This window comes from Lemur catta, chromosome 11 (genome assembly GCF_020740605.2).
Source record: "Lemur catta isolate mLemCat1 chromosome 11, mLemCat1.pri, whole genome shotgun sequence".
NCBI classification, from domain to species: Eukaryota; Metazoa; Chordata; class Mammalia; order Primates; family Lemuridae; genus Lemur; species Lemur catta.
Genome location: NC_059138.1, coordinates 43407147 through 43428079, shown reverse-complemented (window position 1 = coordinate 43428079; position 20933 = coordinate 43407147). Strand labels below are relative to the sequence as shown.

At 33.7% G+C, this 20933-nt stretch overlaps 1 protein-coding gene across 4 annotated transcripts in view; it reads right to left on the bottom strand.

Moving 5' to 3' along the window:
• Positions 1 to 228: 228 nt before the first annotated feature.
• Positions 229 to 20933, bottom strand: part of LOC123647627 (platelet glycoprotein 4) — a 71872-nt gene continuing 51167 nt past the window's right edge. For all 4 annotated transcript variants that reach the window (XM_045565234.1, XM_045565235.1, XM_045565233.1 and 1 more), the window contains exons 4-15: positions 18526 to 18686; positions 14351 to 14498; positions 13734 to 13913; positions 12383 to 12474; positions 10389 to 10435; positions 6936 to 7005; positions 5797 to 5984; positions 5058 to 5176; positions 4374 to 4447; positions 3912 to 3966; positions 3212 to 3376; positions 229 to 1119 (exon numbers count right to left, since the gene is read on the bottom strand). In XM_045565234.1, the coding sequence (XP_045421190.1) occupies positions 3212 to 3376; positions 3912 to 3966; positions 4374 to 4447; positions 5058 to 5176; positions 5797 to 5984; positions 6936 to 7005; positions 10389 to 10435; positions 12383 to 12474; positions 13734 to 13913; positions 14351 to 14498; positions 18526 to 18686 (1299 nt within the window). In that variant the 3' untranslated portion in view covers positions 229 to 1119. The remainder of the gene's footprint in view (positions 1120 to 3211; positions 3377 to 3911; positions 3967 to 4373; positions 4448 to 5057; positions 5177 to 5796; positions 5985 to 6935; positions 7006 to 10388; positions 10436 to 12382; positions 12475 to 13733; positions 13914 to 14350; positions 14499 to 18525; positions 18687 to 20933) is intronic.

The following is a 20933-nucleotide window of genomic DNA, read 5'->3' as shown; positions in this document are numbered from 1 at the left end:
TCATTTCATTATATGTTACAATGTAATAATAATAGAAATAAAGTGCACAATACATTTAATACGATTGAATCATCTGGAAACCACACCCCCACTCCCATCTGTGGAAAAATTGTCTTCCATGAAATCTGTCCCTGGTGCCAAAAAGGTAGGGGACTGCTGTTTTAAAGGTCAAAACCAGTCTTTCTGAGGTGACTATGAGAGCAAAAAAAACAACTATTACCCTTTGTAATGGTTCACACAATAATTCCTTTATTATCATTTACATCTCTTAATGCTAGAACAGCATTCTGAGGTTGCCAAGCATAAATTGCAACTGAGTAGAGACATCAAAATCTACTCAGATTTCCAGAAGAGCTGCAGAATGTGGAAAATGACAGTCTTTAAAGGATAAAGTGTGCTAAAAATGATGTCCATTTGCATGATCAATGACAAAATATAAGCCCATATTTTTATAAAGAAAATGGTTATGATGCCTGCTGTTGCTGTGCAAAGTATTCCATAGAGAAAGAAACTTACGATATAATAAATGGTTACAAAACAATCATTTTTCATTCTTAAATTGTCCTTCGATATAATAAATGGTTACAAAGCAATCATTTTTCATTCTTAAATTGTCCTTCAAAGTATTTGGTGCTCATAAAGTGCACTGTACTGACAGTCCTGGGGACGGACTGTTGCAACTGAACAGGGGACTACTAGGGCGATGATGCTTTCCCCCTGCTGAGGAAGACAGGCGTGTGGAGCTTACAATTTGTTTAGAACATCTACTCCTCTGCTAGATTTGCCATCATGGAACCGATTAGTGATTTGGAACCAAAAAAAAAAAAAATTGGTTCATGCTTGAGCAAGTCTGCAGAAACTGAAATCAATTCAGTTGTAGAAATGATGCAGTTTAAAAGTTTCTGGGTTTTAGTCAAAGTATAAATTTTAATGATCTCTTGCTAATCCTTTTGAAATGTGCTGCTTAGAGCAAAAACAAAAAATAGTGCCACCATTTCTTCAACTAAAAGAGAAGGTGTGATTTGTAAAATTGAAGCACATTAAATCTTCATTTTGTGCATTGGTATCACCAAAGGTCCCGACGTAGCTGGTACATATGTATAAAGACTCATTTGTTGCCTGTAAAGTAGAAGACATGTTATTACTTATCAGAAAGCTGTGCAATAATAGATGATACTAAAATCATACGTATCCAAGATATCATACTTTTTATTTTTCAGCCCAGTTTCTCAAGCTGCACAGAGAAGTTCTCAGACTTCACCAATAAGGCAATGCATATTCCCACTCAAAGACCATACGTAGAGGGCTGCTTCCCCACTCTCAAGAGCAGCACGTACCACACAAGGAATGGTAGCTAACTGAATCTGCTCTGGACCAGCACTTCCACGTCCTTCAGACCACCTTCCATTTAAAGGTATACCTTCTACTTTCAAAAGGAGAATTGGCTTAGCTTCCTTGTGATGCGTGGAGTAAAACCACACATTAGCTCCACCACCTTCTACACCTGTCTCCTTACTTGTTTCAATTGTTCACAAATCTGCCCAAAGATATAATCTAGTAAACCAAGAAAAGTTTTCTTCTCTATTTGTAAAAAGAAAAAAAAAACGCAGTAATTTGTCCTCATAAAGACAAATGTGTAAGCAACTCTAACATTTGTTGACAAGGACACTCTAGCGAGCTTTCAATTCTTCTAAGACCCAAGGAATCTGATAGCCAGGGATCATTAAGCAGTAGTGAAATTTATCATTTAACTTTAATACATAATACTTTTATATCTTCCTTTTTAAAAGTATGTTTTCCCAATAGAACACTTTATTTTGTACTTTTCAGTAGATAATCCTTTTTCTTGATTAAACAAAGATACTTACAAGACCATTTATATAATCATAACTTGTTATTGGGCAGGCATTAAAGGTAGTGAAATATTTCCTTTATTTATTATAATGTGAAAATATTAGCTTAGTATTTTGAAAACATTCTGTGCAAATAAATTGTAGGTAGAAGTATTCAGTCTTTTCAGAAAACAAGTAGTTTGTGTCTGGGGAGGCAAACCAATTTTCTGTTCTCATTATTTCTGCCACTAACAGGAATTTTTAATCCCAAAATTACTTTTTAAAATCATCAATTTAACTAATTTATACTGTGGTCATATGAATGTTAAAATGAATATTAAAATGAATGTCTCCAGAAGATAGAGTGGATGCTGATGAATCCAGACTATTGGAAACTCATGACATTGTATTAGGGATAAAATGAGATCATTCATGAAAAATGTTTAGCATGATTCTGGCACATAGCAAAAGCTCAAAAACCATGAGTATCAGCAGCAGCAGCTCCTGAATTTCTATACAAAGCAGCTTAAGGTCACTAGTCTGGAAGTATAGAAAAAAGCTGTTGTGAACTTGTAGCAAGTATTCTGCTTTTATTTACATTGTGTATTTTTTTTTCAGAAGTCTGGAAAGAGAGTGCTCGAGAAAGCAAAAAAACCTCTCCCTCACCGATGGCATCCATGATATCTAAAGAAAAGCCTTCAGGAGGTCAGGTATTTAGTCCTGTTTATGTACAGGGGAGAAAGGGCACTAATAACCAAAGCAGAGACCTGAACCACTTTTATGAAAATCTTGTTTACTTGTTTTTTCTTCTAAACTCTGAGTAATTTCACTTTACTGCGTTAAACACCATTTTCCCCTTTTCTTGTACTGTTATATTCAAATTTTGGGCAAAGTCTTTTAATTGTTCATCAGGTCTTCACATTAGACATCCAAGGCACACATCCTGGATTTATGCAACAATCCTGTTTTCATTTCAGTATTCTCTTAAATAGCTTACTTTTATTTTAGGTCTCATGAATTTCTAGCTTATTTCCCTTTTCAATTTCAATATCTATATTTATACAACTTTTCCTAGTCAGTGGTTTATTATTTGATTTTGAAATACATATAATTGGGAAATGAACAAGTTAAAATTTTTGACAAAAGTTATTTGTGGCAACTTTACAATGGTCACAATTAAATCCTTTATTTCCATTCTCCCCCAGAACTAAAGATGTTATTTAGTGATCTGCTTGACATCCATAGGTCTTATTTACTCATCCAAAAGTCCGGAAATGTTTATGGAATAATGTAAAACAACTGTTGGATAAAATGAAAACAAGTCATATATAAGCTATTGCATTATTTGAGCAATATATATATTCTTTGTGTTTACTTACCTATTTCACTGTTTTTGATCTGCATGCACAATATGAAATCATAAAAGCAACAAACATCACCACACCAACACTGAGTAATATCATTTCTACAAGGCCAAGGAGGTTTATTTTTCCAGTCACTTGTTTTCTGAACATTTCCGCCTTCTCATCACCAATGGTCCCAGTCTGTAAGCAAATTAACAATTACCATTATTTGGTCAGAGTAACACTCCAACCCTCCAATTATATGTATTACCCTTTTCTCTAACACCTGTATGGGCCTTTGTCAGTTGTATTATAAGTCAATGGAATTCCTCATGCATGTCAAAGAAGCCAATAAGTGCCACATAGAATATTTACAGAGTGAAAGATAATCCCTCCGCCTTTATATGCATAGTTGGCTTTTATTAGTGCTATAATATTGAGTCTTAATTTACTTTCAGTTGCATGCATGTGCCTCTTCCCTAAGACAAGCATTATAACCAGAAAAAATGTTTTCTTGAAGATAATCCTAAATGATAGGCAGTGCTTTAAAAAAGGAAAACTGAAACCAAGGTCCTATTTCTATATGATTAGTTTCTCTCAAATAGGTGTAATTTGTAAACTTATCCATATGAACAATGGAAATACATACAACTTCAAATACTATACATTCTTTTGAAATATTAAGTTTTTTTATATACAAAGAAGTTTGTTTTAATGACTCGATTAAAATACTAACCTCATTAAGCCACAGAATAGGCACAAGATAGTTCCTCTTCAGACTCTTTAGTGCTCTGCAAGACATTGAAAATTATGAAAATATAAATACATTTATACATATATTATAAACATTTTAATTACCAGTATAAATAAATATTCAGAATTGCCTAACTTTTTTGAGTTTGTTCCCTGTTATGAATCATTTAAATTTTAGTCTGTTTCTCACATTTCTTTTGCTTATAAATCTTTCTAACACAGATTTCTAATTACTTATTGTTAGCTAACTAAATATTTCTATAACAGTAAATTTCTGTGCTCAGAAAAAAATGAGAGATGCTATCAAATGCTCACATTTCATTACAGATGAAAGTTATCATAAGCATTTAATAATGATTGTTTAGCGATCTTGATTTGATAGACTTACATTCTAACAAGGAAATACTACAAATCATATAAAGATAACCTTATTCAAGAGACTCACTCAATTTTTCTTGCTGGCTTGACCAACATGTTGACCTGCAGCCGTTTGGCAAATCGTAAAGTGAATCCAGTTATCTAAAAAGAGAACAACTAAAATAACTACAAACTTCTTTTTAAAACATAATACCTAAAACTTGTTACAGCAGAAGAGAAAGTAAGTTAACTGGACTGATTATTATGTACATATCTATGCATACACACACAATTTCTTTGCCCAACTTAATATTTGTGATTTACCTGAAATGGCTTTAGAGATCAGGTAGTTAATTCCTGAACTATATATGATCCAAATACATAATCAGTCAGAACCCATGTATTGTTAGTTGTAATTATTATTATAAGTTAACACTTGTAACTCTCATTTAAACTGAAACATTCTAGAATTGCATTTAACTTTTGAAAAGAAAAATATTAAAGAATAAAACTATTGTGCTATAACAAAGTATAACAGATCATGCCCCAAATTCCTATAAAATCTTTTAGTCCCATATATGATGACTTCTCATATAAGCAATATCTGTAAACATAGAATAGTAACATAAAATTACAATTTTTATTTATGAAAAAGGCTTATGGAATTCCATATGTAAAATTAAAATTTAATTAGGAAGAAATCATGTTATTTTCACTGACACAAAATGTGATTCAATATCAACCAAAACAGATCAATAATATATTTGCTTACAGGTTCAATATCCAAGTACGTCCTATGTTCTTCTTCATTTGGATGTAAGCCTTCAATAGGTTCTGAAACATCAGGACTTGCATGTAGAAAATGGGGAAGTGAAATGTACACAGGTTTTCCTGGAGATAAATTTTAAGGGTTAACTGGGATACATAACTTTGCTTATTTCACAAATCACTCAAAAAACGTTTTCTTGAAAATAAAGCTTTTTCCATAAAAATATACATAGCTGGTCTTAGACACTGGTTGGGGATAACGATGGGAGAGAAGTGTAACATCAGGTCACTATTTTATAAAAATAAAACTCTACATCCTACTAATAAGTTAGTTGATGTCAATTTTCAATATGTAAACTTTAGCTACTGAACAGAAAGTTGCAACTAAATATGTTCATGTTTCAGCAGCAATATATATATATGGACTAAGAATTTCTTTAAGAATTTTCATCAACACTCCCTTCATGATGAATGTGAGCAACATAACACAGACTCCAAATTTTGTGTGTTAAGTCAATTCTTGTTGTAGAAGCATACTGAAAATATTTATTTTCTAGGGGAAAAGGTTAGAGCAATAGCAAATGGATCCTTTGGGATGCTCAAATTCTAGAAATTATTCTCATTTTACCCTAAATTGCCCTGATTGCTTGCTTGCTTTAAATTTTGCTTTCTGGGTAAAGGTTCCATTTTAAGGAATATGGCAAATTATGTCATGGACTGTGCTACTGTGAATATTTACTCACCGTCTTTGCATTTGCTGATGTCTAGCACACCATAGGATGTACAATTTTTTGAGATAACTTTTTCTGTGCAGAAGCAATGGTTGTCTGGGTTTTGAACAGGAGATGCAAAGGCCTTGGATGGAAGAACAAATCTATACACAGGGATTCCTTTCAGATTAATGTCGGATTCAAATACAGCATAGATTGACCTAGACACAGATAAAATTTTTTAAAAAAGCTGTATTACAGGATTCTGAACTATTAATGCATTCTGGAGGTTCATATTTTTCTTATATTCTTCGTTTAACTTAGAATTTTAAGTCTTATTCAATTCTCAGGAAAAAAAGTTCTTGTGAAATTTAAACACATACCAGAACTCATACCTGAGTATGAACTGTTCTTATAAAACCATCTAAGCTTATGAACTACCATGGAGTATTCACACTGAAGTCACTTCTCATAGTTAATTTCTGCTACAGATTATGACATTCCTCAAATCATTTGTGCCCAGTTTAAATGAAATAAAAATAAAGTTTCTGTCTTTAATGATTTAATCTTGGAGAGGAAATCCATTTGCTTGCTGGGGTGTGTGCATGCTTGATATATACCTTGTTCACCTCCATCATTTAGCAGGTGTCTACTGTAACCTATGCAATGTGCTAGGGCTCAAGACACATGTCTTCTAATCCCCAGATACCACTATATGAAGACATACCGCTCTCTTCAATTTCTCAGGTAAGGAAAAGATTTAGAGAAGTTAAATGCTTGCCAACAGTTATAGTGTTTAGGGATACAGCTAATACACCCAATACATTTGTGGTATCTACTGCCACCACCACGGCCAATTTCATTAGAGCATGTCAGTTAACACAGTTCTGTCACATTTTCATCATCTTCTCTGGACATCTTTAGAAGGACTTGGCATGCCCTTATTAAATAGACTACTAGTTTATTAAAAGAAGGGCAAACTGGCTCTTGCTTAGAAATGGCAAAGAAAATGATTTGCATTATAAAAAGATTGAAGGATGTAGGAGAATTGTTTGCAAAAAGTTAATAAACATTATGAATTCTATATATTTATTCTTAAGATATCAAGAAATTTCCCTAATCAGCACTGGGAAGAAAGAGGTCTGGTTCACCCACATACCTGCAGGTCTTACCTGCAAATGTCCGAGGAAAAGAATTGCAATACCCGGGTCTTCTCAACAAAAGGTGGAAATGAGGCTGCATCTGTTTAAAAGCAAGCCAGTAGCAAGTTATTAGATGTGTTCTAGAAAAATCTAGAAATCTCTATTCCAGCATGGGCAATACAAATATAAGGCAAACTGCCTAAATAAATAGTAGCCTCATTTTTTACATTATCAAAATCCAGTTTGTGTTTTATACTTAGAGTGCATTTCAAATCATACTAGCCACATGTCGAGTGCCTTACAGCTACATGTGTCTACCATATTCAACAACATCTGTACACTATACACATTCACCAGTAAGTACAAATAAACTGATTAATAAATAAACAAAACTGTGATTTTTTTAAATACCCCACCCCATAAGTAGAGTGGTATTATTCTTACCACAAACTTCATTTAAAACTCCTGCCATATCCACATTGTTCTTATTTTTAATAGTGATTCATTTATCTGCCCTAAGGGCTGATTAATATTTTTAAAACTACTTACTAAAATTATTTCTCTCACTAAAAAATTTCCTGTAAATTCTTTGAAAACATACTCATCAAATTCAAAGAGTCATTTACTGACTTTGGCTATATAAAGAAATAACTACAAATAGCGATGGCAACACTTATAACTTTGACTCAAACTGTACAAAAGCAATTCCTGTAGCCAAACCATTTGTACCCCGGTAATATTCTGAAATATTAACAAAGACTCAATAAAGACAACATGAGACAGAAAAAATCTAGTTAGTTAACTCCTCCATTCACTCCTCAAATGAGTATCACCGATTGATAATGTTCAGGTATTTTTATGAGTTACTACTGAATGTGTTTGCTTAGAATGATGCATTCTAGGTTCTTTTTCTGGCAAGTGTTTCTACCTTCTGACTTTATCTTCATCTACACTCTTGTGAGAAGTGAAACATAACACAACAACAGTGATTTCGTGATCCCTTTTTGATCCTGCTATTGAGACATTATAGTCCAGCTTAAATTTCCCATATAGTCCCTGTATGGGCATTGCCTACAACTGTCTTCCTGTTACCTTAACAATTAAAGAAAAATACATTGAAAAACTTTTTAAAAATCATCTGAAATATCATTGAAGAGTATGTCATAATTCTACCCAGCAAGTATCACAGGCAATGACCATGGGATAGCTGATGTTAGCAAGGCATTCTTCCCCACAAAAGAAACATTCTAAATGTATATCAATACTTTCATGTAATGTCTTTTCAAACTTATTACAAGTAAAGAATGCACTTCTAAATCATGATGAAAACACACAGGAACACTGCATTACTCTTTTCCCTAGTGCTGTAACCAAGACTGTCTCACAGGACACATCCCCTTCCTGTCCAACCTCCTCTGCTCCTATTTTGTTTTACTTCTATTTTCCCTTTAGGTATTTTTACCTTCATGCCCAATTCACATGTATTTATATTATTGTCATTAATTAAGCCTCTTATTAAACCTATCTACTTAGCTTTGGGCAAAATTGTTTAATGATTTTTTTTCCCCTAACCCCATAAAGAATCCTTTACTATTTAGGAGCAGCATAGTATATTTCTGTCTGTATCTAAGGACTAAGTATTTTATGCTTGTGCAACTATACTAGAGTCAGTAAGACTGAGGACTTGACAATTTATTTCCAGCAATGCTTTACCGAGAAAGGAATTTCTTCATCTACCCTACAGTGGCTCAAAACCCTGCAAAGCAAAACCAGCAATGCTTTTGCTGTTTTTCTCTATAAGGTAGTGATAGAATTAAATAAGCATGCAAATCTCAATCATGCCTTTGGAAAAGTAAACATTTTCTGTGCTTCCTTTTTATGGAATTTTCTTCATCTTTATTTTATCCATATAGGTTATTCTCTGACCAACTTTGTAAACTTCATGCTACTGTTTCTTAGTAGTTGAAAGTGCACTTTTAATTGTAATTCCCTCATGGTATTTGATTCCCATTGCTTTTAAAATTTTAATTCTTAAACATCATAGGCATATGTATATGTTCCTTTTCTTCAAGGAGAATAATAAACCAGATCTAACCATACCCTAAATCTAAGTTTACAGTTTTTTTCCCTGATTCTAATTCAGAATGCTCATTTTCATCTACATTTTATGCGGTTAATAAACATCTAGTCTTCTTTGATTCTGTCTCATTCTGACAATCTTATCCAAGATAGATGGTTCTGTCTTATAACTTCACTGATTCTACCTTGGCTTTAAACTTCACTTAAGAAATATTGTAACTGGCTCTATGAACAAATTTCAATGATCCCTGTATTTTTTTTAAAACCTCCTTCCTCTCATGTTTTAGATTCTCTGTCCTGTAGAGCTTGATAACCAGAACCCTGTAACTATTTTAACCTTTTTGTGTTGTTTCCCCCAAATTATAGAATTTCTGCAAGACAAGACAGTTGAGATTCTGAAGTCTCCTGCACAGACTTTCTGATGCCTAGACTCACCACCCCTTCACTAACCTGCCCCAAAAGCATGAAGTCCCTTTGTTAAAAAAACCTGTTCTCTCCCGTAGTCAGGAGATGGATTTGAGGCTGCTTCTCCCTCACCTTCTCCTGATATTTTTTGCATTACAAATTCCTTTCTTCCTCAGCAATACTTGTTGACTCAGTAATTGGGTTTCTATGCAGCGGGTAACCAGACCCAGGCCAGACCCTTTCTACATTGGTATCAATGTGTTTTCTCTTTTGTAATTATCTTAATTTTTTATTCTTTCAATTTTAAGTTATACCTAAAATATTTACAAAAGATTTGAATAGTAACTACTTTGAGGGTTTTTTTTTTTTTTTGGAGACAGAATGTCACTTTGTTGCCCGGGCTAGAGTGAGTGCCGTGGCGTCAGCCTAGCTCACAGCAACCTCAAACTCCTGGGCTTCAGTGATCCTTCTACCTCAGCCTCCCGAGTAGCTGGGACTACAGGCATGCACCACCATGCCCAGCTAATTTTTTCTATATATATTTTAGTCAGCCAGATAATTTTTCTCTATTTTTAGTAGAGATGGGGTCTCGCTCTTGCTCAGGCTGGTCTCGAACTCCTGACCTCGAGCAATCCACCCGCCTCGGCCTCCCAGAGTGCTAGGATTACAGGCGTGAGCCACCGCGCCCGGCCGGGTTTTTCTTTTTTTAACCATTACTTCTGTTGCCAGGATGGCAGTTCATTAACTAAAGATTTTACAAAGCAAACATTTCCCTAGTGACGCAATACGAACTACTTCTTTATGGTTAATCTTCAGAAATCCCATCACATTAAATATTTACTAAAGCCTATATAAAACTAGACTCTGAATTCTGTTGTGGAGCTATAAACACAGGTAAACACATACCCTCAACTTTCAGAGCACTATAGGTATGACAGTGAATTTGTGAGAGATGAGGTAGGTTCATTGTGACTATTACCATAAAACAAATGTCCTTACCTGTACCATTAATCATGTCACAATAACTTGGCCAATAGGAGAGATTCCTTAGGAATAAAGAGAGAGAAAATTCTCATTTCAAGAGCACCTTTCTCACATTACTTTTTATATTATGATTCAGTATTTCTACTAATGTAAGAAGATTAGATGTGGCAAGTGCTAAGTTTAAGAAATGTTCTCTAATTCACTCAGATTCATGCTTTGTTTGAACCTTTTCTCTTATTGCAATAAATTAAGTGCCTGATATTACATGGCTAGGTCATAAAATAAAAACTGCCAAGTGTTAAGGTAATTAGAAACAACTTGGGATAAAAAAAGAAGTTTAAGAACATTTATAAGAAATTTAGATCTCTATTTAGGAGAGAGTGGTTTTCTCCCCCAATGGGAGAAATGAATCATTCATTAGTATGAGACTAGAAGGAAAGTGTTAAGTGGGTTGATGTAAGCTCAGTATAAGGTTGAACAAGGAAGTAGGAAGGAAGGAAGCAGCAGAAATTTGGATCAATTCAGATTCAAAACATGTTGATAATCAACAAATATATATTTTCTCCCTTTAAATTCTTGCATGCGCTGGCATTAAAGTAAAACAGATTTTATTAGTTATGCTCTGATATATAAATAAGCTGTATATATCTAGAAGTGAAAAAAAAAAACAGTAAATGTTTTCCCTGAATCTTCAGCCACTTTTTATGATGGGGGAAAAACCTTTTTCCACTTCTACCATTATCCAGTGCAATGTCAACACAAGCTGCTCATTATGTTTTAAACAGATTAACCTGTTAATCATGCTAAGTCTTGCCATGATGATTGAAACCTACCTTATTGCAATTTTATAGCCATGTGAAATTCTTACTCTAATTAGAAGTGCTTAGTAACTCCCCTTAAAACCTCTATAGTATTGAAATGCTCCTTGTTCCTCAATATAAAAAACTGATGTGATTTCCTTTGAAATAAACATTTAGAACTGTTTATTTTCCTCCACTTGACTTTTCTATAAAAATAAGTAACTATGGACTCTTTAGCACAAAAAGTACTCCACTGGTTAATATTTAACTCTTACAGGCAATTGTTAAAGACTCAAAAAAAAAAAAAAAAACAAAAACAAAACTCAGTTTGAGGCAGTGGTTACTTATATTAATAAAAACATTTCCTTTCCTTTTTCAGGAAACAACTGTTCTAAAGCACAGTTATTAACTTTAAAGAAAAGACTTTCTCCCCTGATATTTATCAGGGTCCTTCCTATTTTACACATGTAAATTATTAATACTTCAGATCAACAGGCAGAACTAGGAAAGAAAGCAAATAATGGCTTTATGAAGCTATCGTGTGCTTTCACCAATTTAAAGGTGGCATGTTTTTATTTCCACATTTCATATGTAAATTTTAGAACTTAACTTGAAATCCTAATTCCATTTTTGCATTAATAAATGTTAAAACGGCATTATCAATATAGAAAATTATTTTAAGACCGTTTGCAGGGAGAAGTCATGAAAGCATTCACATGGAGTCATTAAACTTCCACCTTTATAGGCACATTTAGGTCATGTCACTGGAATATACAATGTTATTTGATATACTCAATTACAAAAGTAAAGAAACCAAATATGTTTCTGTCTCCTAGACAGTCAGTTGATGTGTTGATTTTCTTCCTTTTTATTTGTGGTTATCTAATTGCACAGCTATACTGTGATGTTGGATATGCAGCAAGGATGAAAATAGTCCGTTTGGATTTGTCATAAAGCTAAACCAAACCCTAAACTGGGGCTGATAGTCAGCAGCTGTGCACTGGTGTGAACATGCCAGTTGGCACAACTAAAGGATTGATGCCTTTCAGAACAGGAGTTTCCAGGGCTGAGATATATATAGCAACTCTGTTCCATAGGTTGATGCCTGTGCTTTACCTGTTGTGAAACAAATACCACTCTTGCCTTAGAGTATGCTAGTAACACGCACACAGATACACACAAACACACATGCTATACCCAGATACTTACCTTTTACCTTTGTAAGTGTCAATTATGGCAACTTTGCTTATGTTATCTTTTCCATTGAAAACTTTATAAACTCCATCTACAGTGTTGTTGTACTGAAAAGATAGGTTCAAGAAAAAATTGCTTGTAAAACAAGTCATATTTTTCAAGTTATAAAATATGTAATTAACTCACTTTCCCATTTCCCAAACACTGGTTATTCATAATTATTTTATATAACTTGAAATATATATGCAGTAAGGTTTTTAAATTATTGGCCTTTACAATGTTTTAAAGGATAGAGTATAAAAGGGTTCCTAGAAGTGCGTGCTAAATGCTGAAATAAACATCAGAAGTTGACATGATCCAAACTCCAGCACTTTTGGTCATAATTAAGCCAATAAGGACATTTTAATCATGACTCCTGTTATATCTAGGTGAGAGTAAATGGAACAAAACCTAGAATAACAATGATTTGTAAAGTTATTCTAAATGTTGCAATCTGTAACTGGTTACAAAAATGATAGAAATTAGGCATACAAAATTAAAATTTAGTCAAGGAAAAAGTTATGAGTACTGAGTTAAAATAATCACTGAATCTCTGATTCCTGAAGGCTTTCTACATTTATACTGATATATAACCTTGCAATTCTAAACATTATCTAAAAGTAAAATAATAACAATGAACTGGAGAATATAATATTTATGTACAGTGCCAAATGAAATCATAGTAAAAATTCCCATTCAATAGTCAATTTATTCCATTTGTAATTCAAAACTTTAAGCTGTAAATAAGTGAACCATCAAGTTCACATTTTCATTAATCTTCAAATTGCCATTTCATGACATTTCTGGACTACCGGAAATTCTTATTTACAATCCTATTAAAATGAGGCTTATTGACTGATCAGTCTCACTGAGATGTGCAAATTTAGGCTAACATTTTAATATAAACCAAGACAGATTTGTAAAAGGTCTGGAGAAGAAGAAATGATAGGATGGATACATTTAACACACACACAAAAAATATGGTATTTAACTTGATTTATGCAAAAAGATAAAACCAAAAATAGTGTTCAAAGATTTACATACTAGCTTATGATTTTAGACAAATTATATATTTATAAAAGAGTAGAAACCTGATTATATCTCAGTTTTTAAGTTTTAATTGTTTAATTCAGATGAGTTTTCCAACTAGGAAAGGTTAAGCCATATGAGAGAGGGACTTTTTTAAAAATGTAGGATATATATCAGATATATATCTCCAAATCAGCAGTAGGGCTAATACACTAAATTATGAAATTATGCCTTGCCAATGCCATTCTATTTATCTAATTAGAAGACAACATTATTGACATTCATATTTGGTACTTACAGGATAAAACACACCAACTGTGGTAGGAACAGGGTATGGAACCAAAGTCAAAAATGGATCCTTATAGCCCCATAACAGTTCTTTCAAAGTTCTGGTTTGGAACATAGAAGATTTTGACTTTTTGATAAGTGAATTGAGTACCGCCTGAACAAATGCATTTGGATAGAGATGGGCTGAAGCCTACAAAAACAAAATCACTGTTTAGGACACCAGTACAATATTAGATTTTAACAAATAAATGTATTAAATAGTAAAATTGAGTTTAATAAAAATTTTGCAACAAAATCTTTTAAATTATTGCTAAATCCTGCCAAACTAAAAGTGTAATTTGTCTAATCCCTACATGATTACATTTGTCTGCCTCAATGGCCAACCACAAGAAGACATTCCAAGTCCTATTTTTTTATTGATACACTTTAACTGGTCTTCAAACTGAATTGACTGTTGTGATTTTGCCATCTATCCAAATGCCTATTAACTCCATTCAAAATATGACACAGGAACACATTTTTATAAAAATGGCCAAATAAAGCCTACAAATGATTCTAATGATGAGATTAATTATAGTGGATTCCAGAGTATTTTAAAACAAGTAACTTTGTGGTTTGTCTACTCACAGCTACAGCCAGGTTGAGAACTGTGAAAGTGTCATTCTCTGTTCCAACTGATAGTGAAGGTTCAAAGATGGCACCATTGGGCTGCACAAAAGAGACTGTGTGGTCTTCAGGGTCCTGGGTTATGTTTTCCTTGGCTAGATAACGAACTCTGGAAAAAACAGAAATAAACAAAAGTCAAAACATTTGGCTTATGTAGATATTAGATCTCAAATGCCATTCATTAATTCAACAAATATTTGAACACATCGACTACGCCAGATACTATGCTAAACAATGGGGTTAAATAAGCCAGTGTTAGCATACTCATTAAAAGGGGTCTTAAACTAGCAAAAAGAAAATTAAAATAGCAGAGGAGAAGTGATATGTGTTAAAATGGGAGTTTACACAGACTCCAAGGGAAAGCACAGAATGGATACGAATCCAGGTTTGGGGTGATCATGGTGAAGATCAGAGCCAAGACACAATTTGTAGCCATTCCACTTAAGTGGTCTAAATAACAAAGAGAAGTTAATTCGGTAAAGTAAGGCAGACAGTGTCACGTGTAAGATAAGAACTTTTGTCATGTGTAAGATAAGAAGAACATTATATATTTTAGGGAATGCAACTGTTTGAGTGTGGTTGGATCACTGAGTGAGAAGGAGAGTGGTGGAAAATAAAGATCTCAAACATGAAAAGGTTGTATTGCATACTCAAATGACGGACTTTATCCTGAGGGTAAGGAGGAAAGAGTGCAGAGGCTTAAGCAGGGCAATATTAAGAGCACATTTTCTTATATGAGAAAAAATCCCTCAAAGTACATAGGCTATCCAGTGCTGGTTCTTCTACCTTTATCAGTACTTTACTGAGAATTAGAATATAATTTTATTTTTAAGGGCTAAAGACAACCCCCCTCCTCCCCACATATTGAACACATACTAGATCTAAGCTCCTGGCTCTGACATCTCCATGCTGCAAAGGACCAACTACATTTTAAGAATGTGGTAAATGGCGATTATTACGGGGAAAAATACCTTGCAAGTACAAGATATTCACTTGGAAGTAATGAGGTATACATCATCATCGTGCTAGCATATATTTGGATGTCAGTTATACGAGGTGAATAGCTAAGGTAAACACTAAAAAAAGGGACTGAAATTTAAAGAAAACCATTTTATTCAACTATAGTAAAAATGTAAATTACTCGAAGGTGAGGATTATCAGTGTTTTGTATCTCTACGCACAGTACCTTAGACACAGTGAGTTCTCAATATTTTTCAGAAATAAATGCATTAGTGGCTGATTCTTTAAAAATGTTATTCAAAATTAGGTATAAATATATTTCATTTTTAATATAATTACATTAAAATATCATCATTTATTCTCATTGGCGTACTGTAGACATACAAAGAATACAAAAATCTGAAAGAGCACCCAGGATAATTAATTAAAGCAATGCTTTTCCTCTCAAATAACTATTTAAAAATTGGAGTACATATTGTTAACATTTGAAATTGAAGAATTTTAATTTTCAGGAATATTTATGTGTATATATTAAAATAATAGCAAAATAATTATGACCCAAATTCTAGAGCTTACCTACAGTATGCTTACAACATTGAACCAGTAGATGGCGCTCACTAAGAGAAAATCCTTAAACCTAAGCCCTACCTTTAGATTGCACTTTTAAAAAGAACATAATTACTAATTTTTTTGTTGTTTAAAAATTACATTGTATACAAGTTTGGGGAAGTGTTGGTTAGTAACGTCAAGGAAAGTAATTTTTCCTAGAGTTTTCCCAAGGTCACTTTCTTTGTGTTCCTTCCAAAGCAAAGTAACTTAAAAATGATTTCTATCTGAGAATATTTTGAAGGCATCACAATGTCTTCATAAAGATGGTGTAGGTTAGATATGTAAGATCTCAATCCAGCTATGAATTTGATAGCTTGTCGCATGTCATATCTTCTCAGTTTTATCAAACTCACTTTAGCAGCCATCGGCCAAATAAAGCCTGAGATCCTGTTTGAGGGGGGACATCTCCTAATTCTTAATGTCAACTGGGTTTAGGGTATAATTAACTATGAGGAAGCATGTTTACCTCAATACATAGAAGGCTATTGAAATATTAACTTTTTTCTGAAAGCTAACCAGTTTTCACATTATTTAAGACATTCAGACAAAAAATCGACTCCATTTGATGACGACATGGGACAAGATGACTTCTAGTTGGTTAGGAATCTCTTTCAAATTGTTATATAAAGAAGAATCCATTGTTTATAAAATGCAGCTGTAAATGCAACTCCTCTTCTCTCACCCTCCTTCCAACTCCTCCCCAAGCAAATCAAGTATATCTAACGAACCCCCTTTTGTCCCTTAGGTAGGTTAAAGGCTCTAAGAATAAAATAGATATGAGTTGTCAACTATCAGAGGAGAACTAGGTTAATTTTATGTTTATATTTCCTCATATCCCAAATAATATCCTTAAAATAGAAAACATGACCTCCCCAAAACAAATTTTAAAAGCCCAGAAAACATGAGTCCTCAAATTCTAAAAGCCATTTCTTCCTCATACTTATTCATTCAGATTCTACTTTTTAAACAATTATGCTTAGATTCTCATTAGCTCATGTGAATTCTAGATTTCCGTAAGTACATTCTTTTGAAACAAAATATCTGCATAGGTTTTTGCTACGAACACAAGAACTCTAAGTCCATGAAAAAAAACATTTTCCAAAGTAAGACTTTTCTTGTAACAATGAAAACCAAGTCTTCTTTGACAAAGTTCTGAATAGTCTCACACATGGGCAAAGGGACAGGAAACTTGGGGAAAATTGCTAAGGCAGGATAGGCACACCAAGGCCCTCTGCAGCTTTTATATCCTATGCTATGGTAGGAGGCTCTACCTTCACATGACTACTGTTATGTCATTATATTTGGAGTGTGAGTTGTCAATCTATTGATGCCTTGGAGGGGAAGGAAAATTACACAATCATAGAATATCCAAAAGAGATAAGACACTAAAACTATGAATTATAATAAATCATTACAAATATAAAATTTTGTGATAATAATTAATCATGGTATGTAACTAGTTGTAATGAATTATCCTTGAAGGAAAACCTAAATTTGTATAACAAATGAGATAGCAGCACTTAACTAGGTTCCATAAAGATATCATAAATATATCTATAATCCTCGGTTAAGTTAGTGTTTTTAGCAACTTAATCTCCCTTTTACTTTAATAACTGGAAAATACATAGTCTGTAATTTAAATAGAAAATGTATACAAAAATCCAAGAGGTACCATTTCCTACATTTGTGTGAGCATGAAGAAGTCAACTTATATCCAATAGTATAAGGCATTATTTATTTACAAAATGAAAGATTCTGGCTAATCATTTCTTCTAGTTCTAATAGTCTAAGATTCTGTTCAAGAAAGTGTTAAACTATTAGGTAGTGTAAACTAAAGGTAGCAAATAGTCTCAGTACTAGAGAAAATATAAGAATGACACTATTAGATATATGTACACATCTATATGATCTGGATATTAGTTTGGATATAAATCCATACCATAGTTATGTAAAAATAAGTTTAGCGCCATAGTTTTCAAGACTGAGTATGTATTGGAATCACCCAGAGGGTTTTAAAACTAATTAGTGAGCCCCAACTTAGGAGTCTCCGATTCATTTGGTCTGGGGTGGGGCCTGAGACTTTTCATGTCTACCAAGTTCCCTGGTGAGGCTGATGCTGCTGGTCCAGGAGACACACTTTAAGAACCACCAATGTAATGTATACATTTAATTTTAAGATGTTAAAGACTGAAATTTTTTTTCCCTGTTCAACATGCACATTTCAGAGAATATATGCCACAAGTGCCAAACACTTGTATAATAACTTCATAAACATACAGATGTTATTTGATGCTGGTAAATTTATTAAAAATCTGTATTTGTTTTCTATCTATTGTCTAATAAATATCTGGGTAATGTATATGTCTATCAAAAATAAATATCTTCTAATCATTAAATCCTTAGATTAAGACTCTACACAGGTAGGAAATATATTTCAAGGTATATTACTGGCAAGACAATAAGAAATGCATTTCAGTGCAACAGCATTCATCAAGTGGAAGCCTTCTCAGAAATACGTATGTTCAAAGTCACTTATGTTCAATCTGCCACTTATCTGTGGGACTCACCTGTACGTGTAAGGACCTCTTTGCTTCACTTTAATGTTGCTGCTGTTCACCATCACTTCCTGTGGATTTTGCACCTCATAGATCCAAAACTGTCTGTAAACTTCCGTGCCTGTTTTAACCCAATTTTTAAAAGCAATTGTACCTTCTTCAAGGACAACTTCCTATGAAAAGAAAACATGTTAGGGTTATTTCTTTGTAGTAAATACAGGCACTTAGAGTTTGTTTATAATCTTTAGACAGCCAGAATAAAGGACCAAGCTCAAGTACCTCATTCACGAAACCTTTCCAACCTTGTCCCACACTTGCATAAGTGTTCTCAGCATATTTTTATAGCAACCTCTTTTAGTTTCCCTTTTACAAAGAGAATCAGTGTGTAATACTGAAGACATGACTGTTTATTTTGAGACAAACCACTGGCAAGCTTTAGAGTGCTCTTTTGGTAATGTTATATAACAGTCAGTAACACAAGTTATTAAGCAAATTTTATTAAAGCCGTTACAAAACATTCTTATCAGGTTGAACATTAACTTCTCTTCTGCTTCTAAGTGAGTTGCATTGATGAAACAAAACAGAAAAATTGAGAGAAAAATCTAGAGGTATTAGAAACTTCCCTTTTCTTCAGGAGTTGGACACTTCAGAAGATAATGGCATTTACTACATGAAAAAAATAAATGTGTCTGAATGACAAACACAAATTTGACTTCTTGCCTTCAAAACCCTGCTCCATATGGCTTCCCTAACTCTCAATATATTTGCAACAACCCATTAGTAACATGTTTCCAAATATTATAACAACCTAATCCATAATTTTGGGTTACTACTTTCTAAAGAAAAGGACAAGATAAGGAAGCTGCCCTGTTATTCCTTTAAGAAATCCATTAACAACACTGATGCCCCTTGTACTGAAAGGATACCAATGACAGAATTAAAAACCCTATATAAGGAATCTGATTCCTCGCTTTAGGACCAAGTGGAAAGTCACCAAACCCCTCAGGGTCGATTTCATGATCTGTAACATGAGGGAGTTACCATAGATGTTCTCCCAGTTTCCTTCCATGGCTCTCATTCTGAGTTGGAAGACTATGGAGCTATAGTAACTAGTGCAAACAAAGGTGACTTTGTGGCAGGTAATATTTCCAAATAAGTGCCTTGGGAGGAATGACAAGGTTTAAAGAGCTCCAACTTAACTTTAGTGTGTTAGAGGAAGAAGAAGAAAGCCAGTTTCACAGAAAATGAGCTTTCAGAGAGCCATGACTATGGGAACAATGTGACCTATTTATTTTCTTCACCTGAAAGCATCATTTCACAGAATGGTGGATCAGGAAAGGACATAGAATATTGTGACATTTTCTAGTAAAGCACGCTGAGGCTCTGAGAAACCAGGTGGCTATCCGAAGGGTAGCCTAGGCAAACAGTAGTGGAATCATAATGAAAATCCTTGTCTCTGACCCTTAGACTAGTGCTCTTTGACACCATGCTATTACTGTCTCTTTTTTTCCCTATTACCCTCTACATTTAGTTGGTAGAAGTCAAATTAAGTTTTGTATTTTCAGGATATTTTACCTATTGCTTAATGCAGAGAATAAGGGAATTCCTTAGAGAAGAACTCGGACTAAGTAAAAATGGAATTACAAAACCTTGTGCTGTTGCAATCCACTTACACAGGGTACACTGGACCTGCTAGACTGATGTTGGAACCTCTTTTTGCAAAAAAATTTTCCTCAAAAGACTTTTTATTTGCTCCCCAAAGGCCTTATTTCCACACTAACAATTTGGCATTAAGAAAAAATTGCTTAAAGTATTATGGCTCTTAAGTATAAAAGTGTTTGATGACGATGTTGAAACTGAAAGCTATATAGTAGCTGAAAACTGATAATTTACCCATTCCAACAGACTTTATGAAAGGAAAACAGATACACACATGTTAAGATTCTTATACTGTGAGAATAAGTATCAATGCAGTATCTTTATTAATAAAGTGCCTCTCACAGTACATATTTTATTTCAGTTCTTAATGAAAGGAACTCAATAAATTCTTATAGAATTGAAAGCGGTCTATGATAGTATACGCTTGACAGGACAGAATGCTTCACTAATGTATATGCACCTAAATACCAAAAGACATAGTAAGTGTATTATGCCTTTATTCTAAACCCTTAAGTCACTTTTTTTTTTTTTTTTTTTTTGAGACAGAGTGTCGCTTTGTTGCCCTGGCTAGAGTGAGTGCCGTGGCGTCAACCTAGCTCACAGCAACCTCAAACTCCTGGGCTTAAGCGATCCTCCTGCCTCAGCCTCCCGAGTAGCTGGGACTACAGGCATGCGCCACCATGCCCGGCTAATTTTTTCTATATAGATTTTTAGTTGGCCGGATAATTTATTTCTATTTTTAGTAGAGACGGGGGTCTCAC